Source organism: Pan paniscus, chromosome 22 (assembly GCF_029289425.2).
Source record: "Pan paniscus chromosome 22, NHGRI_mPanPan1-v2.0_pri, whole genome shotgun sequence".
NCBI classification, from domain to species: Eukaryota; Metazoa; Chordata; class Mammalia; order Primates; family Hominidae; genus Pan; species Pan paniscus.
The window spans coordinates 38,467,201-38,492,389 of record NC_073271.2 but is presented as its reverse complement, the minus strand read 5'-3'; the positions used below and the strand labels follow the sequence as shown (position 1 = coordinate 38,492,389).

The 25,189-nt window shown below is 48.4% G+C and overlaps 1 protein-coding gene across 2 annotated transcripts in view; it reads right to left on the bottom strand.

The window, feature by feature from the left end:
- UBASH3A (ubiquitin associated and SH3 domain containing A) overlaps positions 1–25,189 on the bottom strand; it is a 44,084-nt gene that overhangs the window by 11,478 nt on the left and 7,417 nt on the right. The window contains exons 4-10 of one of the 2 annotated variants that reach the window (XM_003823881.5): positions 23,356–23,554; positions 23,055–23,168; positions 20,009–20,178; positions 18,025–18,233; positions 9,818–9,941; positions 4,071–4,170; positions 1,112–1,234 (exon numbers count right to left, since the gene is read on the bottom strand). In XM_003823881.5, the coding sequence (XP_003823929.4) occupies positions 1,112–1,234; positions 4,071–4,170; positions 9,818–9,941; positions 18,025–18,233; positions 20,009–20,178; positions 23,055–23,168; positions 23,356–23,554 (1,039 nt within the window). The remainder of the gene's footprint in view (positions 1–1,111; positions 1,235–4,070; positions 4,171–9,817; positions 9,942–18,024; positions 18,234–20,008; positions 20,179–23,054; positions 23,169–23,355; positions 23,555–25,189) is intronic. The other variant, XM_003823882.5, reaches the window with a different exon arrangement.

The following is a 25,189-nucleotide window of genomic DNA, read 5'->3' as shown; positions in this document are numbered from 1 at the left end:
GACTCTATAACTCTATAACTCTGACTCTAACTCTATAATTAACTCTATAAATCTATGACTCTATAACTCTTTGACTCTGTAACTCTAACTCTATAATTTTATGACTCTATAACTCTGTAACTCTATGACTCTATAACTCTATAACTAACTCTATAACTCTACGACTCTATAACTCTATGGCTCCATAACTCTATAACTCTGCAACTCTATGACTCTATAACTCTATAACTAACTCTATAACTCTATAAATCTATGACTCTATAACTCTATAACTAACTCTATAACTCTATAAATCTATGACTCTATAACTGTATAACTCTATAACTAACTCTATAATTCTATAACTCTATAACAACTCTATAACTCTACAACTCTATAACTCTATAACTCCATAACTCTAACTCTATAACTCTATGACTCTATAACTCTATGATTCTAACTCTATAACTAACTCTATAACTCCATGACTCTATAACTCTATAACTAACTCTATAACTCTATAACTCGGACTTCCCACCCTGCCTGGAGCAGGTGGGTAAACATTTCTGAGCACACCTCTGAGTGGGGCCCTGGGCGAGTGGGCCGTGGGGGTCTCTGCAGTTAACCATTGGTGTAACTTGCTTCTCTGGATTCCATTTTCTGAATTTAGGAAATGAAGACTCGATGAACTCAATGGTCTCTTCTGTTTACATAAACTCAGTCACGTAGAAGTAGAACCGCCAGACATGAAACAAAAGCCCAAAGTGACAGATTTTGAAATAAAACCAACGAATGAGAGGATGTGGTTTTTCCATTTGTAAAGTGAGCTCCTTGGAGCTCCTTGGTAGTTGATTTTTCCTCCCCTCTCTTGTTCTTTCCATGCCTTTCTTTCATTCCTGCCAACTTCCTGAATCATCCATTCCTAGATCAAACCTCTACATTGCCACTTTCTTGCTGTGTGACCTTGGGCAAGTTGCTTAACCTCTCTGTGCCCCAGCCTCCTCAGCAGACTGGAGACAAAGCTAACACTATATCAAAGGGTGTATAGCTGGGGCTCAGGCTGGAAGACTGCTAGCCATAATCATTGTTGCTGTTATTGTTACCTTTCCTACTAGACAGCCCTCAAACATACCTGCAATTCTGGACTGGAAAATGCCACACGATGATAATGGGGGATCGTTTTCAAAGTCTTTGATCCCACGACTCCGTCTGGGCAGACTGCAGGGGAAATTCAGGTCTGGCCTGTAGTATTTCCCTGAAGTATAAATAAGCATCAGACGTTCAGTTTCATCAAGTTAGTACAGATTTGTTCCACAAAACTCCCAAGACCAAGACCCACGCTAACAGCAATGTTATTATTGAAATTATTGTCAACTGTGTTGTTTCTGAACATGCTCTGCAACGTGGCTTCAATTTGAGAAGAAAGTGCTGCTCGGCTGTGCACACAACATTTTCTCAAATGCAGAAAACTTAGGTTTCAGCCCCAGGAACTATGCAACCCTCTTTGTCCTCCCAAAATGCCCCATGAAGATTAACTCTTACATTTTCCTGATGAAGAACCTGATAAAGTGTCTCTATGACTAGTTTAGTGTAACTCGGTAAGAATCTGAAGTTGGCATCAATGATCCATCCCCCTAGCTTTAAACGTATCCTTCTTGCTCAGGGGACAGAGCGCTTGAGCTGGAGATGCCTGTGTTGTGCATTCTTTAGTCAATTGCTTGAAGCCAGGCTGGAAGTCAGGTGGGCTCACTGGGACTGTCTCCCACCAGAGGCTGCCCGGTGCCAGGGTTCACGTGGAGTTTGACCTTGAGTTCTAAGATCTGACAGTCTGGTAGCAAATCCTGGCATCACCATCTCCTCACTGTGCAGCCAGAAACAAATGACTTCATCTCTCTTATCAGTAAAAAACAGGGAAAGAGTAGCGATTGTGAGGTGTCAGTGAGGTAACACCCATAGCCCAGCGTCTGACTCAAGAGGGAGTGGTCAACGAATCGGGGCACTGGTCTCATGTCACCACGTCAGGATGACTGATTATCCTCACACAGGACACCACGACACACTGCTCCCTCCAGTGCACTCTGGTTTGCCTTCACATTCTCCAAAGGGACCCCAAGCCTCCTGGTTATTAGGAGGTTCCAGCAGCCACACTGACCTTCCTGAGACCTGCTCTGCCATACATAGCAGGCCCTGCCCTTTGCACCCCGGAATATGCCAGGCCCCTTCATCCTGGCCCACAGCCTTGCACAAACCCAGAGTCAGGGGGCAGTGGGGGGCAGCAGGGGTCAGCGGGGGGCAATTTTTCATGCCTGCGTTTTAGTTTCCATATAGGAGTTTTCTGAAGACTGCCTCCCTGGGATTTCCATGGGCAGAGACTCTTGCTTGAACCCTGCATTTTAGAGGTGTTTATTCAATGCCAACATTAGCTCTTGGGAAAGGCAGTTTTAAAGTCAGAGAGAAAGTCCATCAATTTCATTGTGTTCTCAAAGGCATCTGTGATCCCCCTCTAAAATGTCAAGACACTCCATTTAGGTATTTTGCTGTCATTGACACTTCAGCTGTGATCACCCTGGGGGCAGAGGGCAGAGCTCAGGAGAGGACAAGGATGTGGGGCAAGGTCAGGTCCTGATGGGAGCAGAGTCTGTGTGGAATATGGGGTGAGGTGAGGGGCCCCGTGAGGATGTGGGTGCCTGGGCCAAAAGTGAGCTGAGCTGGGGAGAGGCCAGTAGAGCCCCCCAAATCTCTCTTGTGTCCCCTGAGGTTGGTCACCTTGGGGGAGGACGTGGCTATACCTCCTTGTGATTTATTAAACCCTGCAATATACAAAATTCAGACAAACTAGATGTAATTCTTCACTTTATCAAGGGCCTCTCTACCTTGGGAAAAGATCCACTAGGAGTTTCCTTTCAGATGGGGATTTTCAGTGCCTTTAAAATATTTTCCCTTATAAGTGACTTGATCTTTTGTCCAGATGACCAAATATTTTCTCTTTTTCTATGGAGTTCAATAACTATTTTTGGTGTTGATTGTTTTGTATTGGTTCTCCCCACCATGGACAAGGTGTGTCAGTTCAATCTATAGCTTCAGTAATTCAATAGCTAAAAAAACTGTTTTATTGAAAAAAAGTTTCTTATATGTTTGTTAATGCATCCTGATAGCCACCTATTGTCTTATTGTTGCTTTAAGCTCTTGTATCTTTACTTGATCTTGTTTTATAGAGGTGACCATATTATTAGCTCTGTGAGTTCTTGGAAATATGCTTGATCATGATGTTATCTGCTCAGAATCTTTTCTGGTGTGTGATTGTCATCTGCCAATGGTTTTCCCTACTCATTTCCCACTTTCTTGGGTCTGCTGGGCTTCTGGAGGGGGATCCCAAAAGGGTTCGGCTAACCTAGCAACTGTGAACTGATTTTGTCACTACATTCAATGCCTTAATTTATGTAATGGGTCATGGCTTAGAAATTGTGACACTACAGGCTTCCTATTAGGAGATTAGCATTGATGTGGACATTGATCATCAATACAGAGGTTGGCTTGTGGGTATGTGTATTTATAAGCACTATTCTTACTTCCTGGCATTCAGAGGAGAAAAGCTGGGGTGTGCAAGAGGCATGTTCAAGAATACGTCCATCTGTTAAGCAGCATAGCCAAAAATTACATCAGTTAAGATTAGGTTGGAGAGGTTCAGAGATGAGACTGAGAGGTACAGCATGTGCCAGAAGTGGCATGGTCAGAGACCACAGGTCGGGGTGCATTCACTAACAAAATGACATATATATGCTGCTGGGATGAAAAGACCTGTCCAAGCATTCACACTAGCGTAACTGCTTCCTATGGAGAACCATTCCTCCATGATCCACAGAGAAGTTGATGGAAGATTCTTACAGAAAACACAGACACTCAAATGCATACATGGAACACCCCTGGAGGAAGATGTAGCAGGCACGTTTTCCACACATACAGTCTACACATGGTCATTCTACAGAATGGTGCCTCAGGGGATCTGGTGCCATGTAAGGTCATTAAGAAGGAGATCTCATTGGTTAGATCTACAGTGTTTCTGTCCGTAGACCTGCCTGAGTATGACCTACCATCAGGAGTGGAGCATTGCTGCAGCCATGCCTTCCCGAAGATCTGATCCACTCTCTCCCCGTGGCGAACCACCAGCACGCTCTTCCTTGCAACGGTAGCCTGGGGGGTGGGGCAGGAAGCAAGGCACATGCAGTTTAACATCCAACTCACCGGACTTGCACCAACGGCAGCTCTCCCAGTCACCCAGCAACTGCGAGGGAATCTTTTCCTTCGTTAGTCAATAGCTCAGCCCATTTTGCCCAAATCATTAGAATGAAAGAGGACATGAAATTGGCAATCTCTTCAATTTCTTCCAATGTTTTATTTTCTGGGCCTTCTAACATCAAGAAAATGAAAAGAGACAGGATTGGCCCCTACCATGACACATCTGTTTTTCTACTTTTCTGTCTTTTCTAATTCTTTATCATTCCCATAGAGACGTCTTAGGACATTATCCCTATCTATATTATAATATGTATTGTTATAGTATAGATTACCTATCTATATATCTAGTCTCCTCTCTTGCTGGCACACTTCTTCTGAGAAACCCTCCAGGACTGCCCTGGTGTTGACCTGTTGAGGGGCCGTCCTTTTATGGCTCCCAGGTATGAATTCTGCTTCTGAGCACCAAGGGGAGAAGCCCTCATCCATCCCCTTGCTGTTTTCCCATAGCTGGTCATTCTCTGTTTGGCTGAATGCTAAAGGAAAACAGTACTTTATAGTTTATTTACTTCTTCTTGGCATGAGACTGGGCTTGGCGGTGGCCAGCAGCTTCGAGCCAGGGACAGCAGCTCTCTGGCACCTTCCTCCCCGGCCTCAGGCAGCCGCAGGATGGCCTTGGAGCCTTGCAGTTACAGGGCTCACGCCCGCCCTCTTTCTGGGGAGCCTGTGCTTTGGGGAAGTAGCCCAAAGGTCATGCTTGGGGCAGCGAGGCTGGCTACCCTTTGGGAGGGGCCTCCACTGTGTGGGATGGTGTTGTGGGGGGCTCTGTCCTCAGGGGCTAGGCCACCCTTCTCCCCATGCTGTGCAGGGCTGATCAAGTTGAGGGACTGGCCTTGAGAGGAACCCACTGCAAATGAGATGAAGAGAGTGAATGAGAGCTGAGGATGCCCCCCCTGGGACCAGAGAGCAGAGTGCTAGGGGCCGAGCCAGCTAGAGGCCACCAGGACAGCTGCGTGGAGCATAAGCCCTGCACCAGGACCCTGGAGGGAGACACCAGGCTCGGCTGCTTCCCTGGAGGGCACTAATGTGCCAGCTGACATCGGCCCTTCACCTACATTCCCAGCCCCAGAGCCAGGCCCAGGCTATCCAGGGGGGTCCATTTCAGAGCAAGAGGTGGGGAGCCCTGCAGCAACACAGGCCCAGTGGTGCTGCCCTCTGGCACCCAGGACTCATGCCTCAACCTCCCTGTGACATGGCACTGCAGGGGGGAGCATGTCACATGCTGGTCCATGAAGCTGCAGTCCACAGCATCCCTGCTTAAGGGAGCTGCAGGTCTCCCTGGGCCAAGGGATGAACATGGAAAGATGAGTCATTAACAGAGATGGTGGGGGCAGAGCGAACAGGGCCTGCCACGGGAGGTGGGCTGTGGGGCCTTCTGGGGACCAAATCCTGCCTGGAGCCTAGGCGACCAGGGATGGACGGGGTAGGGAGGACCCCTGGGCAGGAGGCAGCTCAGTCAGGCACTATCCCTGCCCTGCTCCCTCTTGGCCACACAGCTCTCTCTGGGCTAAAATGAGAGGGCGGCTCTTGTGTGTGTTTTCCCACTGAGCAGGGTAAGGAAGAGAGGTGAGGAGAGGTAAGCCTTGTCCGCATAAACCCTCATACACCAGCCCCAGCATCACCCTGATTCCCTCCAAATCCTAGAGAGGAAAATGCAAATGGCTTTAACATCCAAACACCCTCGGGGAGGAAGGGACTCATTTTCCACCTGGCCAGTGCCGCTGATCATTCCTGTCTGGACTTTCTTCTGTGAACAGTGACCCAGTCTCAAGGGTCTGCACTAACTGGCCACTCGCTCTGGCAAGAGTGGTCCCCTGTGGTGTCCCTGTACCTAGGGAAGTGATTGGAAACTACTGGGAAGGAAGGGACACCAGAAAGTAGGGTGGGGGCCAATTTCACCTGCCTTGCAAGCATTCTTGGGGTCAGCACCACGGGCAGCTCCTGCCAGATCCTGTGGATCCCTTGTGAAGTCCACGCTGGCCTGGACAATGCAGAATTTCCAGCTGCTGAAATTTATCAGGACCAGACAGTTCTCAGTGGCCCTGACTACATTTGGTAGGTGCATAAACTATGGGATTGGTGAGCCAGTGAGAACGTTTGCAGTCACCATGCAAACACTTTCTTAGGGTCACTGGGCTGAGTCTTCAAAACGGATATACGGTAAGGCCAAGTGAATAGTATTGCTTTCCCTTATTGGAGAACTTCAGTTGCTTGTTTCAGGATAGAAACATGCATCTCCTGGGGAAGAGCTTCAGGGGAAGGTTTGTCTTGCTGTCTTGCTCTCTTGCATGTGAAGTGTGGTTATGCAGAGGTTGCCTACACTGACACCAAGAGGCAGCACCCACCACCCCTATCCCAGAATGAATATTAAAACATCCTGGAGGCCGGGTGTGGTGGCTCACGCCTGTAATCCCAGCACTTTGGGAGGCCGAGGCGGGTGGATCACGAGGTCAGGAGATTGAGACCATCCTGGCTAACATGGTGAAACCCCGTCTCTACTAAAAATACAAAAAAATTAGCCGGGCATGGTGGCGAGCGCCTGTAGTCCCAGCTACTCGGGAGGCTGAGGCGGGAGAATGGCGTGAACCCGGGAGGCGGAGCTTGCAGTGAGCCGAGATCGCACCACTGCTCTCCAGCCTGGGCGACAGAGCGAGACTCTGTCTCAAAAAAAAAAAAAAAAAAAATCCTAGATAGCTGTAGAGAGCTGATCTGCAAGTAGATTGCAAAGCATGCATGCGCTTGGAACCTCATTCTGCCTAGTAAAAAAGTCCCTGAAGTTGCGGGCTGAAGTTTTGGATTTGGGGTATTTTCTTCCTGGAAGAGCTCAGAGCATTTTAAATGTTCTTCTATGGAGCTTTGCCACAGGAATATGATGATAAAGCAAAAGAAAGCCCTGTGGGGAGTGGAATGGACTGACCCCTGGGATCTGTGGAATGAGGCAGGGCTGCACCAATTCTCTAGACAGAAGGTGCTGCATTGGTGTCCTGGGGCTGCCATAACAGGCTGGGTGGTGCAAAGCAAGAGACATTTATTCTCTCACAGCTCTGGAGGCTGGAAGTCCAAAGTCAAGGTGTTGGCAGGGCCATGCTCCCTCTGACGTTCTAGGGGAGAATTTATTCTTTGCTTCTTCCAGCTCCTGGTGGCCCCAGGTGTTCCTTGGCTTGTGGCCACATTGCTCCAGTCTCTGCCTCTGTGGCTGCATGGCCTCCTCTGCTGCTGTATCAGATCCCCTCTGCTTTTCTCTCGTCAGCACACTCGTGATGGGGTTTAGGGCCCTCCTGGATGACCCAGGATAATTTCCCCATTTCAAGACCCTCCAGTCAATCCCATCTGCAGAAACTCTCTTTCCTAATAAGGTCACATGCACAAGTTCCCGGGCTTAGGGCATCATCTCTGGGGCCATGATTCTACCAGACCTGTGGCCAGTTGTATTTTCTTACTGTAGGGAAGGGGTGAAATCCCTATAGAGAAGACCGTGTGAGGGGCGCCAGTTCACAGGCAGACGCATGCTCTGTTTTCAGCCATTGAAAGCACGGTTTAGACACAGGCTGAGCTACGAGCAGAGACTTCCATTCCAGGTTCTCCCCCTACCCAATACCTGGGTACTTCTCCACAGTACCCAGGTATTGGGTCAAATGTTATTTTAGATGTCACTGTGAAGGTATTTTTTAAAAATAAGATTAACATTAAAGTCACTAGGCTGAGTAAAACACAGTGGTCTCTGTTTTACTCCAGATGATAGGGTTGTTGGACTCCATGGTGCTAGCTCAATCTTTTTAAATAGCTGAAAGTCCTTATTAAAAACATTTAAAACTTTTTAAATCAGCTTTTTAAATCCCCAGGCCACAGCCCTGGGGAGTCTCGGCTCTCCCAAGTCTGGGCCTTTCTCACATGGTGAACGCTGATCGCCTTTTCACATGGACCCAGCTTCAGAGACACATTCTTGATTTCTCAAGAAAAGGCCTCCTCACCTAGCCACCAAGGCTGCAAAGACCTGCCAAGGCCACTTAGCTTTGGGCTGATTTGCACCAGCTGCCAGGAGGCACAAATGGCGACAGGGATGCTGCGTGTGGGTTGACTGTTTAGCTTCCACAGCAGAAGTTTACTCTCCCACAGTCCTGGAGGCTGGAGGTCAGAGATGATGGTGTTGCCAGGGCTGGTTCCTTTTGAGGCCTCTCTCTGGGGCTTGCCGGTGGTGTCCCCTCCCTGTGTCCTCACAGGGCCATCCCTCTTGTGTGTCTGTTTCCTCATCCCCTCTTCTTATAAGGGCAGCAGTCAGATTGGATCAGATTGCATCACCTGTGTTGCCTCATTTAACCTTAAATACCTCTTTAAAGGCCTTGTCTACAAATACAATCACATTCAGTGAGACTGGGGGTTAGGACTTCGAGATAGGAATTTTGGAGGCACACAATTCAATCTGTAACAGAGGGTGAGCGTTGACCTTAGAGTGAGCCACTGACAAGTCCCGGCAGAGCCTTCCTTTGGTTGTTCTGGAGATTTATGGACCAGGCACCAGGCTGGGCCCTGGGGACTAGGGAATAAGCCAGGCTACTGTGACCCCACCCTCTGGGCACAATAGTTTCTCCGCACCAGGGGCCTGGCCGTGGTGGGCACTGGATGGCCCATCTCATGTGATCCTTCCAACAATCTGATGGGAGGGTGGTTAGGAGTCTGTGTGCTCTCCGACAAGCTTCCTAGCCTCCATGAGCCCCAGTTTTCAGATCTGTAAAATGGGTAAGGGGCAGGAATAGCGCCTCCTGTGTCGATTGGGGATAGCAGGGATGAGAGATCCTAAAGTAACGTGTGCGGCACATGGCAGGGCACAGGCGGACGAATTTGGGAAGAACAAGGACAGAGAGGCATTTCCACTACTGTGGCAACCAGACAAAGGCCAGCAGCAGGTACAGCCCCTTCCTGAGGGCTCCTCTGTAAGGAGTGTGAAGCTTCAGATCACAGGACAGGGATCTGGGATGTGATGTCACTTGTTTGCCTTCAGGGAGGGGCTGCCTGCTCCTTGGTGTCCCTGCCTGGCAGCCTGCACTCCTGGATGTGCCCCATAAGGGTGGCTGGCTCGGGGTGCCCTGCTGTGCCCTGGACCCTGGCCTGAGTCTGCTGAACCCCAGGTTATGGAGAGTTTTGCCTCAAAAGATGAGGGGCCAAGGCACCGGGGCAGTTGACGTTTTGGGGGCCTCTTGGTTCATGAATGAGGGAATGGGATGAGAACTCGGGATTCAGGGCAGTGCTGTGTGCCTGCCTCTTCCTTGCCCCGTGTCCTGGTGCCATGACTGAAGCTGCCTTGAGCTCAAGGTGGGGCACTCTGCCATGAAGGGGTGGCTCCCTGTCTGCCCAGAGCAGACAGACCAGGGCAGGACCCCCTGGCACCCTCAGACCTGGGAGGCCCCCTTGCTGACCACGCTCTGGGGCAGGGAGGATGTGTCTATAGAACAAAATCTACACCTACGAAGCTGCGTCCACCGTGAAGTTAATACAAAGTGTAGTTCTGCTTAGTTTACTTAAAAGAAAAAAGGGAATGTTCTATTACCTGCAAGGCCTGTAAGCTGCTAAGACTCCTTGCCGTTTGTGGAAGAAATTCCCCGCTGCATCTGCTGCTGGCTTCACCATCCCTTCTGGAGTTCAGGTCTGTGGCTAGACTGAAGGTGTACATCCTGCGGGGGAAGGAAAGCATGGCTTGAACAGAAGTGAGACCATGTTGTTGCCATGGAGACCCAGCATCTGGTCATGTACGTACTTGAGAATGTCCGGGACAACCTCAGCAGAAAGGTTCCCATGAGCACAAAATGAAGTAGCGTGTGCAAAGTGCTCAAGACTCAGGAAGTGTGGATGATGTGTTTGTTTTATTACAATGATCACCGTCTATGATGGGTAATTTTACATGTCAACGTGGCTAGGCCACAGTACCCAGGTATTGGGTCAAATGTTATTTTAGATGTCACTATGAAGGTATTTTTTTAGAATGAGATTAACATTTAAGTCACTAGGCTGAGTAAAGCAGAGACCACCCTTCAGATGATGGGGCTGTTGGACTCCATGGTGCTGGCTCAATCTTTTTAAATAGCTGTAAGTCTTTATTAAAAACATTTAAAGCTTTTTAAATCAGAAAATGGTCCTTGAATGTCTCGACACATCACTGTGAGTGGGTCTCATCCAACCAGTTGAAGGCCTTAAGAGAAAACGAACTGGGGTCCCATGAGGAAGGGGAAATCCTGCCTCCAGACCACCTTTGGACTTGAGCTGTAACCTCAACGCTTCCCAGGGTCTCCCATCTGCCGGCCTGCCCTGCAAACTGTGGACTTGCCAGGCTCACAGTCTTGAACCAATTCCTTCAACTAGATCTCTCTCTCTCTTTCTCTCTCGGTCACTCTCTGTCTCTCTGTCTTTGTCTCTGTCTCTGTCTGTGGGGAACCCTGACTAATACACCATCCCCTTTGATCCACTCTGGGAGGAACTGACACACCGCCACAGTTGACTGTGCTCAGCCATGCACAGGGCACGTTTCTATTTATCCAGCCCATTTGCAGATGTTTGCATTTCTCCCATAGAGGCCTCAAGTCCCCACATTCTCATAAAACCAGCAGTAGCTCCGACGCCTCCACCGAGACCCGTCCAGAGCCAGGAAGGGCATCTGTTCTTCTGCATCTCAGCACCTGCGTTGCACCTGATCTTCTCACACGATTGCCTGCCCTGTCTCCATCTATAAACTATGGCAGGTCCAGGCCAATTTACTTTGCATCTTCTCAAGCTGTCAGATGCTAATAGATAGGAAATGCACACTTGAGTTGGTCCTAAGTAGACCAGGAATATAGATAGTCTCATTGGAACAATCAACAGTTTCCTCTTCAAATTAACATGCTCAGAGCAGTGAGGCACAATTCATAGCCCCACATTAGCACAGGAAATATTGGTTGGTTTCCCCTTCCTGAGGGCAAGGCGAGGGCACCCACAGCCTCCCTGCGGCTCGCTCTGCAGACAGTAGGGCTTTGCTATCGACTGGTGACATCTGTGAGGTTTACAGAGAGAAACGGAGTGCATTTTGCTAGTCTTTCAAATGAAATACGATCAAGATTATGCTGTGAACATGGGTGACAGAAGGAGAAAGAAAAGAGCTTAGCATTTTCACATTTCCATTTTTCTCTTTAACTTAAGAGAGCCTCTTGACGGTAACTTACACCATGAAACAGACGTGTTTGAATTCTCCCTGGTTCTTAAAAGGACATAGCTGCCATCTGGGGGTTGCATCACTACGTCCCTGTGTTCATTTCCTGGGGTGGCCATAACAAAGTCCCACAGCTGAGCGGCTTCAACGACAGCCACAGATGCCCTCATAGTCCTGGAGGCTGCGAGTCTGAGGGCAAGCCATCATTGAGGCTGGTTTCTCTTGAGGCCTCTCTCCTTGGCTTGTAGACAGGTACCTTCTCCTCGTGTCCTCGCAGGCTGTCCCTCTGTGTGTGTCTGTGTCCTCATTTCTTCTTATAAGGACACCAGACATATTGGATCAGGGCCCACTCTAATGCCCTCATTTGAACTTAATCACTTCTTTAAAGACCCTGTCTCCAAATAAGGTCACATTCTGAGGTGTTAGGGGTCAGGACCTCCACATATGAATGTTGGCAGGATGCAGTTTAGCCCTTAATTGTACCTTTCTTATGTCTGAGATATTTGCTGTAAACTTGCTCTGAGGTTTTTGAAGTAATCTGCTGTGTCTGTCTTCAGTGTTGGGAAAGTCCTCATCTTGACTGGGGGATGGCACTTATTCTCCCGAGCCCTCACACTCAAGCCCCCCTGTTCTTTGTCCCGCAGGGGTGCTCCCTCTGCACTCCTGGACAGAGGATTGGAAGCTGCTGTGGTTTGTGAATACGGTCCTCCATCACCAGTCGCTCCAGGCCATTTCTGATCTTCAAAGCAATGGACAAACATCACAGTGTGATTTTGCGGTAGATAAGTCCAAAGAATCCCTGCACCGTCTGGCACGGAGGCTGAGGCTGGGGTCATTATAGTGGTGATGGGTGACTGATGTGTTAATTGACAAGTACTATGCATCAGAGCTGCAGACTCGTACCTGGAAAGGTGCCCTCTGTGGCGGGCAGGGGGATTCCTCCTGATGCGCCTGCAGGTCTGTTTCCAGGCACTCTAACGCCAGTGGTTCTGCTGCTTGGATCATGCAAGTGTGAGTCCTGACCAGGGCTCGTAGGAAGTAATTATTCAACATCTGCACAGCTATCTGTCAGTCCATGGGTCAGTTGGCCTCTGGACATTGCTGTCTGACCCCATTTTCCACTAATGAATATGTCAGTGATGTGTGGAGACATTCAAGGATCATTTTCCGATTTTGAAAGCTTTAGATGTTTAATAAGGACTTTCAGCAGTTTGAAAAGATTTAGCCAGCACAGTGGAGTCCAACAGCTCCCATCATCTGCCTCACTGGCCCATAAGCACAGATCACAGCTTGTCAGGGTGTCTTGCTGCTCCCCCAGCCACAATGAGGGTGCTTCCAAAACAGGACCAATCAGACAACCCACAGCACCTAGCCCAGTGCTTATTTCTCTTTCCTTTCATTGCAATTTTCGTTAATACTGATTAATTCTCAAGAGAAAGTTCCTCTGGAAAGAATAGTCCCAGAAATATCAGGCATAAAAGCTGGAATGGTTATGTTGATGGCAGGTGTCTAATGTATTAATTGTGAAGTGAAAAGTATCATAGCCGCTGACTCATCTTCTGCAGAGTCTTTGTGGTTCCTCTGTGACAGTGAAACTCTCCCATCCTGGGCGGAGAGCGAAGGACATGCTAAATGATGCGGGGCCACAGGGGAGCCCCAACCCTCCTGAAATTGAGATGGTTAGTTAGGGCATAGCCAGCATCTCCTCTCTATTCCTTAAACTGTTGATTGGATCAGGTGATGAACTGAGCTTGCAAGAAAGCAAGAGCGTCCTTGATTGCACAACGTCACCCGGCCTCCTGGGCCCGAGTCTTCTCACCTCTCAAGCAGGGGAGCTGCCTTCGGTTATCTCTACAATCCCTTGTGGCACCCACATCCTGTGATTTTGATGTGGCCCCTGGAACCACGGACATGTCTATGTCAGCAAATTGTGTTTCTCCTGAACTGCTGGTCTGCACGCATCTGGGATGGCCATGACTGTTGGTTGAATGTGTGTCTGTTTTCTCACTGGATGTGGGAAAGCTCGGAGCTGGGAGCTCACAGCGCATGCCATGGTACGGACAAACCTCAGCCCTGGCTTTGTCTAGCTTTTCCACCTTTACTCTCCCTTTGACCCAGCTTTCTTACATTCTCTTCTTGAAATTTAAAATGGATTAATTTATGTTTTGAGTAAGTAATGCATTTATATGCTTCATACATTTAAACATTATGAAATGGTCGTGTTTGAAAAGACTCCCTCCCATTTCTGTTCCATTCTCCTGGCTCCCACTCCCAACACCCAACGGTAACCATGGTTAGAAGTTTCTAGACACTCTCCCTTCCAGGGAACCTTTAGGCATACACATGTATAGAAATACATATTGTGCACATGTATTTACAGACAGTTATGTGTTTCTCTCCCCTTCCCCCACAAGTATATCATGCCATACACATCGTTCTGCAACTTATTTTTTTCATTTATCAATAAATCTTGCATATTTTTTCAAATCAATATATAAAATTCTCCCTTTTAATTATTTTAAAGCTGCAAATATTTTATTGTATGGATGTGTCATAATTTAATTTATGGACTTATTTTTAAATTTTAATGATCTCTTCTACAGGCAGTTGAGGTCATAGTTGAAAGCCCAAGCATGGGATTAGGTATAAGACTGGAATCCGGCTTCCTCTGCTCACTTGCTGTGTGAACACAGGCAAGTGAGTTGATCTCTTTGTGTCTCAGTTTCATCAACTATAAAATGGAGCAATAAAAGTGCCTATCCAGGGGGTATTGGAGAAGTAAATCAGTTAATAAGGGAAATGCATGGCACAGAGCCAGGCACAGGGGGTGATGTTAGTGTGCAAAGCTATTGGACATCTCTTAAGCTGCCTTAAAATAGATTTAAGTGGATTAGGAGTCAACACATCAATAAATAAAGACATGTGACTACGGCTGCATTTTTCATCCCACATTTGCATTTTGTGGTCCTAAGTTCTTATTCATTAGGGTAAGAAGTTAAATGGCCTCAAGAGAAGATGATATGGAATGTCATGTATGCACAGCTGTGGGGCTTTGGCTGGAATCTGCTCTCCTTGAATATCAAGTGGCTATTATGTTTAGTGGGGGAGCCCAGGGACATAGGTACTGTCCCTGGCTTGTTATACAAATCTCAGTGTATGAATAATTAGCAAAAAGAAATATAATACCTAAAGAAATCAGCCATAGTCACCAAATCTCCTTTTATAAATATTTCAGACAATACTTCCATTATTTTTACTACTATTTCTTGCAAATTCTAATCATTTCACCAAGAGCTTCTATCAGGTACTATTAAACCATCTTTTCTTTTCTTTTTTGGGGGGTTTGGATAAAAATGACCAATATGCAATCATTTATTTCAGCTCTTCAAAATATGTTCTTTCTTAATTTACTTAAAATGCTAGTCTTATCCACACAGAGGCTTATCCATATAGCCTCTGACAATTTTTAAGTAGCTTTTAATGACTACTCAAATAAAATGTCACAATTTTCATAGTTTTGCCATATGCATGAACCTCATTAGGAAGGGTACAGAAAATAATTCCCTGGATGTATAGATGCTGGAAATAGAAGTCCACAGCAAATGTCCAGCACAGATCTGAAAATCTGTAGATTGAGTAGATGCTGATACATCTGTGTTCACTTAATGATTTATTTATTTGTCAGGGTGGTGGGGGGAACCCTAGAGAAGCTGTGGAGCATTTTAGGAGAGAATTAAACAAATGAGTGAAATATAAAATGGTTTTAAGACCTCCTGCCTGGAGACAGAGGGATGGCCACGATGGTGTTTTTCCAGGCTCTCTTCCCCAGCCACACAGCTCTGAAGGTGCCAGGAAGCCCAGAACCACAACATAGGGTTTTTCTGTGTATTTCTGCCCTTCTCCTCCCACTCTCATCATTCAGTTGTTCCAACCATCAGTCTTGACACCTGCAAGAGCTCCACCCCAACATGCACACCCGTGAGGCTGAGTAGCTTTTCTCTTTTTTCACCATGTGTACTCTGACCTCTGCCTGCTCTCTCCACTCTCCTAACTGGAACCTGGGAGAAGAGAGAGAAAAAGCTCACAAGAGCCACCTTAACACTTTGCAGTGGCTTTATGGTGTGGCAACTTGGCCAGACTGAACGACAGTTCCTAGACTTCCTTTTTAGCACATGTCTGATCAGGGTGGGCCACAGGAGGCATTCTCATGAGAGCTGGAGGATGGAAGGGAGGCAGTAGCCATCCTAAGCATCACACACAGCCTTCCTAGCCATCTCATCAAATGCTAGTCTAGGTGCTGCTGGAAGGAGATTTTACAAATGCGACTAGAACCCCTAATCAGCTGAACTTAAATTAATCAAAAGCAAGGTTATTCTGAGCAGGCCTGACTTATGCAGTTGGAAGGCATTTTTAAAAAAACTTAGGCTTTCCTCACACTCAGAGACTTCAATAGCAGCTGTGTCTGTGACTGCTCTCCCATCACCCGGGTGGTCCTTCCAACTGCCACATGTGGACATCAAGCTTCAGCTTGCCCATGGGTTTTCAGCCTGAATAGGATCCTCCCTTCCTGCCTGTCTGCCCTTGCTTAGCTAGCCCCAGTAATTCCATAAGGCAATTCATTGTAGTAAATCAATATAGATGTGTGTACACATATATACCTTTCCATATATATATGTGTGTGATACATGTGTATATAATATAAAATACTATGTATGTACAGTCAGCCCTTTGTATCTGGAGGTTCTGCATTTGTGGATTCAACCAACTGCAGGCCAAAAATATTCAAAAGATTAATCAATTAAAAAATAGCAATACAATTAAAAAAATACAAATAAAAAACAATACCATATAACAACTATTTGCATAGTATTTATATTGTATTATGTATCACAAGTAATCTAGAGATGATTTAAAGGATACAGGGTGATGTGCATAAGTTGCATGTAAATACTACAGCATTTTATATCGGGGACTTGAGAACATGAGGATTTGGGTATCTGTGGGGGTCCTGGAACCAATCCCTTGCAGATAGCAAGGGACAACTGTACATATACTTATATGTATTATATATTGTATGAAAGTGACTGGTTCTGCATCTCTGGTTAAACTTTTACTAAATTTGGTATCAGGAATGGGGTGCTGTTCTAACAAACAGGGGATGCTCTTCAACTTCAGATGGGATTATGTTCCAACAAACCCATCATAAATTGAAAATGCATTTAATGCACCTAACCTACTGAACATCACAGCTTGGCCTAGCTTACCTTAAACACGCTCAGAACACTTACAGTAGCCTATGATAGGGCGGAATAATCTAACACAAAGCCGATTTTATAATCAAGTGTTGAGTATCTCATGTAATTCGTTGAATGTTGGACTGAAAGTGTAGCACAGAATGACTGTATGGGCACTTGAAGTACAGTTTCTATTGAACCCATATCACTTTCGTACCATTATGAAATCCTAAGCCAAACCATTGTAAGTTGGAAACCTTCTGAACTTAAAACGTGGAAACAACTTTGGGACTTGGCAGTGAGTAGAGGCTAAGAGACTTTTGAGTAGCACGGCGGAGAAAGCCCAAATCACCATGAACAGACTGCTAGAGGAAATAGGGATGCTAAAGGTGAATCCTCCGGGGAGAACTCAGAAAGGAATGTGACAGGTGTCCAGGAAATCAGAGCAAGGAGCATCCTTCCCATGTGTGCCAGAGAGTTTAATGAAATTGTCCATGGAGAGCAGGACTTGTAAGTGATGATGTTGGTCACATAGCTAAGGCTATTTCCAAACAAAGTGTTAAGTGTATCACCTGGTTTCTTCATGTTATTTATAGTGAAGCAGGAGAGGAAAGAGATAAATTGAGGGAAGAACATCGAACAAAAAAGAACCAGTATCTGATGATTCTGAAAATCCTTAGCCTCACCAGATGATGCTAAAGGCGCTAAAATTAAGAGATTCTTCAGCTGATGAAGAAGCAACTCACCAGGAGCCCTACAGCTTCAAGGAAATCACTCCCACCAACAACTGTGTATGCTCAGGCGAGGGTATGAAGCCTCAGTGGGGAGCCCAGCCCTGGCAGGCACCTTGATTACAGCCTTGAGACCCCGAGCTGAGGACCCAGTGAAGCTGGACTCTGACTCTCAACCCATAAATACAATAAGATAATAATTGCACTTTGTTTTAGTGGTAATTTATTATACAGTCATAGAAAACTAATAATACGCCCTAGGACTTTACATTTAATACATGGAGCAGAAGAATAAATAAACCCAAGCTCAGGACCTCTGAGTATAATTTATTATGTGTGTGATAAAGAAGTAGTATTTTGCAGTAATTTGGGGATTACCATCTCAAATTACTCTAATGCAGAGTAATTCATTCTATTTTGAATGTTATCATCAGAAAACCAGGGACGAACCAAGATGTTTACTATATACCTGCAGGAATAATTTTGCCAGCATAGAGAATGCAATTTTACCAATAATGGAATGGTCTAGAAGCACACTGTTGGCAGGTGGGCACTCTCACACAGTAACTCAGAGAGAGATGACGGGGCTGCAGCCAGAGGCAGCACTCACCTGTGCTTCACCCACGTGTCAGACTCACTGGCTCGATCCGTGTAGTTTTCCGGCAGGAAGCCCCGGCAGCCTGTCCGCTGTGAGATCCCAATCACCCAGCCCTCGCTGGCTTCGTCCTGCTGCGTGGGGTCCACAAAGATGTAGTCACCAGGACTTAGCGTCAGCTCATCCACGTTCTGGGGTTTGTACTGGAATAGGGCTCTCAGGGTCTAGAAAAGAGGCAAAGGGGTTTCACGTCTCGAGCAAAGATTTACATTGGAAAATGGCAGCAATAGGAGGCCTATCACCTGCCACCTCCTGCTTTCTGCCCCTCCAATGTGTTCTGTGTCTCCAAGACTCCATCCAAAGCTTTGTCTGGCAATATATAGCACAGAATGTAATGAAACGCAGCATAGAATTCTTTGGATAGATTTAGAAATACATTTTGGGGCCAGGCGCGGTGGCTCACGCCTGTAATCCCAGCACTTTGGAAGGCCGAGGTGGGTGGATCACAAGGTCAGGAGTTTGAGACCAGCCTGGCCAATATGGTGAAACCCCGTCTCTACTAAAAAAACAAAAATTAGCCGGACATGGTGGCAGGTGCCTGTAGTCCCAGCTACTTGGGAAGCTTGAGGCAGAAGAATCACTTGAACCTGGGGGGCGAAGGTTGCAGTGGGGGCAGATCGCTCCACTGCATTCTACCCTGGGTGACAGGGTGAGACTCCCTCTCAAAAAAAAAAAAAAGAAAAAGAAAAAAAGAAAAAAAAAGAAATACATTTTGGGATCTATCCATCATCCATCCATCTAGGTACTTTTTTGTCTACAAAAGATCTGAAGGCATAAGCAGACTTTCACATCCGCCTTCCTCGGTGTGAGGTTATTGACACCTTCTCATACGATACAGAACATGGTGGATTCATTCACACGTGCTCTCTGGGTCTGAAAGGAGCATCACACACTTCATTTCTAAACCCATCGATTCATGGGCAGGAAGTCCCAGAATGAGGTTTCACTCAAATCGTTCTTTAAAGTGAATTGTGCTCACTTTGGCAGCACATATAACTAAAATTGGAATGCTGCAGAGAAGATTAGCATGGCCAGTACATTTAAAAAATAAATAAATAAAAAAGAATTAATAAGCAAAACATGTATTCATAGATCTTTACAATAGTCCTTTCCTGTCTTTTTTTTTTTTTGCCAGTCTCACTCTGTTGCCCAGGCTGGAGTGCAACGGTACGATCTCTGCTCACTGCAACCTCCACCTCCCAGGTTCAAGTGATTCTTCTGCCTCAGCCTCCCGAGTAGCTGGGATTACAGGTTCGTGCCATCACGCCCGGCTAATTTTTTGTATTTTTAGTAGAGACAGCATTTTGCCCTGTTGCCCAGGCTGGTCTCGAACACCTGACCTCAAGTGATCCATCTGCCTCAGCCTCCCAAAGTGCTGGGATTATAGGTGTGAGCCACCACACCCAGCTTCCTTTTCTAATATTGGAAATGCTTCTATTTTGTTGTCTGTGCATCTCTAACTCACATATAAAAGAAAGCTGGTTGTAAATTGCACAAGAAAGAGAATGGCTTTAGAGAAGCAATAGAAATTTTCCTTGCTACTAACATATCTCCCTTGGAGGGCTCCAGGGGGTACGTACTGTCAGGTGAGTGGCCGTTCATTCATCTGCTTCTTTTTTTGAGACGTCTCGCTCTGTAGCCCAGGCTGGAGTGCAGTGATGCTATCTCCGCTCGCTGCAAGCTCTGCCTCCCAGGTTCACTCCATTCTCCTGCCTCAGCCTCCTGAGTAGCTGGGACTACAGGTGCCCGCCACCACGCCTGGCTAATTTTTTGTATTTTTAGTAGAGACGAGGTTTCACCATGTTAGCCAGGATGGTCTCCATCTCCTGACCTCGTGATCCACTCACCTCGGCCTCCCAAAGTGCTGGGATTACAGGCGTGAGCCACTGAGCCCAGCCCATTCATCTGCTTCTTATGAACCCCTGCTCAGCTCTCTCACCTGGTAGTGCACAAAGCGCATGTCTCGGGAGTAGAGTGCTGCGGTCCACTGGCAGCTGTGGCCCAGGGGGATGGCTCTGGCCAGCTGCTCCAGCGTCCTCTGGTGGTGGGGGTAGAACTTGTGGGCCAAGGTCAGATGCAGCTGCTTGGTGCAAGGCTTCACGGAGCAGTCTGTGAAATCAGGGAAACACAGAGGGTGCCAGGGCACCGTTACCTAAATGCCGCCTTCCTCCGACCTCCATGCTTCTTCCACAAGGCAAGGGCTCTCAGAACTCAGAGCTCATTTGGCCTGCTGAGAACTCACATCATAAAGGAGATGGCTGGATCCCTGCAGATTTTTCCAGGAAGTAGGAAAGAGGAGGATATGGAGATGTGGGTTCAGGGTCTTGGGGGCCTATCGGTTTGCAGGCTAGCTGCCCGAACGCACGATTCAGATGCACAGAGTAAACGGCTACTCCATTCCCCGGGGTGTGCACGTTACCCAGTGGCCTGGACTTGCAGGCCCGAGCTCCAGTTCAACGGCTTTTTGTTTAATTGTAGAGTTTCAAGAAGAAAACTCTTTAGGCAACAAAACTATAAAACACACAGTGTCTTTAAGGTTCACCTTGTTTTGGTGAAGCAGGAAGTCCTGGGAGTGGCTGAGTCTCAGGTCTTTTTGGGTGTCCTCTGCCCCTGTGGCCCTAGCCCTCCCTGGTCCTGCCAGGGGCTCTCAGGTCAGTCTGAGCAGAGCAGCTGGCATCACCGAAGCCGCCAGGATCTGATTTCAGTTGAGCCACAAAGTATTTTATGTCCTAGGGAGGCGGTCTGTGTCTTGACGGGAACAACACAAACTTTGGTGTCGGATAGACCTAGTTTTAGGCTGCACTGTGCCCCCTTTTGCAGGGTGACTTTGACCGAGCCTCTGGGCCTGGCCCAATTTCTGCTTCAGCAGCATCTGCTGGAGGATGGCAGCACCTGCTCGCCAAGGCTGCAGTGGGAAATCAGCCTCCTAACCTAAAGTTTCCTGCTAGAGACGCCGTGTCGGTGCACAGACGTACCCTGCCCCCACTCCACGGCAGGGCACTTACAAACAGGATCTGCTCACCCCCTAAAAAAGGTCAAGGGTGATGCAAGCCTTTCCCTGGAGCCCCGAAGTTGGGGCTCACTGCTGTCTCCCACGTGAGAGGTGAGCCTTTAGAGGCAGATGGGAAGCTCCCACGGTCTCTAGGAAAGCTGGGGCACTGAGGCTGCGCAGCCCAGAGCAGCGTGAGTGTGTAGGTGGTGGGGAAATTCCTTTTCTGACTTTTGTTTTTAGCAGTCGGGGAGGACTGCCTTGCCATGTGAGTGAGTGTGGCCTGGGAAAGACCCACTGCAGGTTGCTGACGTCAGAGTGAGTCACACCGACTTCTGAACGGGCCCTTGCGTTTCCTTCTCTCTGCAGACCTGTGCCTATGGGCATGTTTCACTGGGGAGGGCCAACGTGGGCAAGGGGGCCTCATGCATTTGCCCCAAGAGGGACCTCGGCCACTTCAGAGCAGTGACTGGTCACTCATCACTGAGAGAGTCCCCTCCATCCCCTCGGTGTCAGGCTGAGAGCATGGGCCATGGAAGGGCAGGACACAGCCTGCTCAGGGTCGGGGCATGGATGTGAGGTCAACGCTGGCTCCCACAGGAAGTGGGGCTGCCCAGCATGAACCCAGGCAGCACGGAGCAGGACAGAGGTGGGTTCAGGTCCCTGCTCCGCCAGCCTGGTTAGGGGACTAGATTGGTTTCAAACAACAGAAATGTATTGTCTCCCATTTCTGGAGACTAGAGGTTCAAAATCAAGGTGTTGGCAGGGCTGCGCTCTCCCTGAAAGCTCCCGGGAAGAGTCCTTCCTGGCTTCTTCCAGTTTCTGGTGGCCCCAGGCATCCCTTGGCTTGTGGCTACATCACTTCTCTGTGTGGCTTCTCTGTGTCTCTGTGCGGCCTCTACACTTATGGGAACCCACCCTACTCCAGTGTGACCTCCTCCCAACCAATCGCATCTGCACAGGCCCTATTCCCAAGTGAGGTCACATTCCGAAGTTCCTGGTGGACATCCATTTTTAGGGGACACCGCTCTACACACCACAGGACCTTGGGCAGGCCCTTCACCCTTTGCAGCCTCAGTCTTCCTGTTTTTAAGATGCTGCCAATGAGGTTCACTGGGGGAGGGCCTGGGAGTGAAAGAGCCATCATTCGATAAAGGATACTAATCCACAAAGACCGGGGGCGACTTTCTAATTATTCAGCAGATTCGATCTCCAGACTCACAAGCTGCCATCCAAGTGGAAGCCCAGGATTCAGGGATGGATTTACAGTCCAGGATCTGTGCTTCATACCTGTCTGAGCACAGACAGACACACTCCCAGAGAGAGAAAGTGGGGAGCCCTCCCACCAAGGCACTGCAGCCTCGTCAGATTTTAGAGTCGGCAAATCTCAGCAATACTGAGTGCCTTCTGTGTCCCGGGAACTATGGCGGGATGGGCCACAGACTCAGGCAACATTGTTCTTGAAGAGTGAGAGCCCTCATTGTTTTGTAGAGAAAGAAAAAGAGACAGAGAGAGTGGACATGACTTGATTAAGGTCATGCCACTCATCAGGGACACAGAAAAAAATCACATCTTCTGACGTCAAGTCCACAATCCTTTCCACTAAACCCCAATGGTAGCCTTGGTCTCCAGGCCAGGGCTGGTGTTTGGAGAGAAGGGAATTTTGATGATTCTCAATATGAGTCTAAATAATCTTTCCCCGGAGAGGCCAAGGAGAGAGCACTAAGCTCATACTGAAAATACAGAAACAAGTCACGTAGGACTTGTGTGTCTCCCACTCAAGGCTGGGGTGGGGAGGCCCTGACTCCCTGTGTGCACCAGCCTCCAACCCCGTCACAGTCACCCACTCAGGCTTGATGCTTGGCACACCCTTCTGGGGCACTTTCCCAGGCTGTTGGCATATAGCTAAGCATTTTAAAAACCACATAATGAGAACAAGGCTATTCCCGCCTAAAGAGAAGACCAAAGCTGGTCTGGAAGCTTTCTAATGGCTTACATTTTTGAAGGATGTAGTGGCTCACGAAGGAGGCTCTAGTTAAATTGCTCAGCCTCAGGTTAGGGCCATGTCCAGGCACCTGGCTGAAAATCCAGAAGCGGGAAACGGAAGTGCCTGGGTGAGGACAGGTGCAGCCACTGAGCCCAGAAGAAAGCCCACCCAGCCATCCCACCATTGCTGCTGGGCTCTGCTCCCCTGGAACCCACCCACTGCATCCATGTGCCGGGGGCTAGTCCCTGCCACAGAGGGCTCACTCACTGTGAATCCGGCCCTGTGTTTGCAACTGGCCAGGGCTGCCCACCTGCTAAGAGAGATGCTTCTGTGGCGAAGGTCATGGCGAATTCCCGGATGACGTCTGCGGGGCTGCCATTGACGAAGAAGCCGAGGTAGCTGATGGAGGAGTGGAGAGCCAGGGGCACGGCCGTGGGGAAGGAGCCCAGGAGCCTGTCTCCAGCTCTCTTCAGCGCCTCGTACAGGCACTCCACCTTCTGGTCTTCACACTAAGGGGACAGAGACAGAGCCTGTGTTTCCACACCTCTCATCAGAAGTCATCTATTAATTTAATTAATAACAATCAGGCAGCAATTAAAGTGAGACTCTTTTCTGTTCAAAGCGCTGTAACATAATTTATTGCGTCCCTTTGTGTCTGGGGTTATGGATTTGTTCTATACCTGGACCTCGGTTTTTTCAAATATTTCAGGTAAGTTTCTTTGCGGGTTGGAGTCTCCTTTAGGTGCCCAGGTTGGAAATCCCCTCGTCATTGAACTGCATCCCCTCCCTCCATGGCACGTGCTCATCACCTGCCAGGCCCTTTCCTCAGTCCCATGGCACACTGCTTTGCTCAGGTTTGCATGATTTGGCTTCTGGAGGTTTCTAGCAGACTCCAAGGCTGCCCAGGCACTGCTCAGAGCCTGTAGTGAGGGGGACTCAGCTGCACTTCCAGCTGCGGGGCCGCCCTCTCGTCCACGGCCGAGCACCGAGTCGGATTCCACAGGGACTCCTCTAAGGCACTGAGGCTCTGCCTGCCTCCAACCCTCTCCTCCTCTTTTGCCTTCACCAGCAGTCTCTCCCCTGTGCGTCTCCTGCACTGGGAATTCTGCCTTGGGGTCTGCTCCCTGGAGGACCTGAGCCTGCACAGCCCCTGGCCCGGCCTCCCTGATGCCCCCTGAGTGGCTGCAGGACCCTCTTTCTGATGCAGCTCCCACCCCTGAGGCTGCAGGCTCTCTGTCACCTGGAGAATCCCTCAGGCCCACAGAGCCCGACAGGTGCTGGCCCGACAGCCTTGCCCACGGGCCTCCCACCCCCATCCTCCAGCCAGACGCAGCCTCTCCTGACATCTGGGCTCGGTGTTGCCTACCGCCCTGGGCAGGCTGCTTCCTGGGCTTGAAAACCTTCCCAGTGCCATTGGCCACATCGGACCACAGGGGAAACCCAGACACCACACCCTCCTGGCGGGAGTTGGCCTGATCCCTTCTCTTCCCAGCACCGGGCTGCCCTCAGAATTTCCCACAGTGCTTCTTACAAGCCCAAGTATGAGGCCAGATCACAGTGTTTAATGCAGCTTCCGTCTCCCCGTGGACAGGCCGGGCTGACGTTCCTCCCTGTCTGTTTTCTCTGCAGCCCTCAACGGCACTCAACACAAAACCACCCAGTGAACGCGTGTCCATTCCTGAATCCGTCTCATGTTGTGTTTCTTGGCCTCAGATATGTAATTTTCAAGAATAGTCATGTTATAAGTGTAGCTGTGATCAATATCACACTTCGGAAGATTAGCGTTTTCATTTTACAGCATCAAGGTACACAGCGAGTCTCCGTTACACTCTTCTGCCTGTGAGGGAAGCTCCACTAACCACGGCCAGGCCAGACCTGGGGTGGGGGACTGGGAGGAGCTAACGACAGAGGGAGGTGTGTAAGTGTATTTGTGTCTGCATATGTCAATATGTGTGTGTGTGTGTGTCTGCATATGCTTATGTCTACGTGTGTCTGTGTGTCTGCGTATGCCTATATGTGTGTCTGTGTGTATGCATGTGTGTATCTGTGTGCATATGTGTGTATGTGGTGCTTATGTGTGTGTCTGTATGTGTGCATGTGTCTATGTATGTGCATGTATGTGCATGTCTGTGTTTGTGCATGTG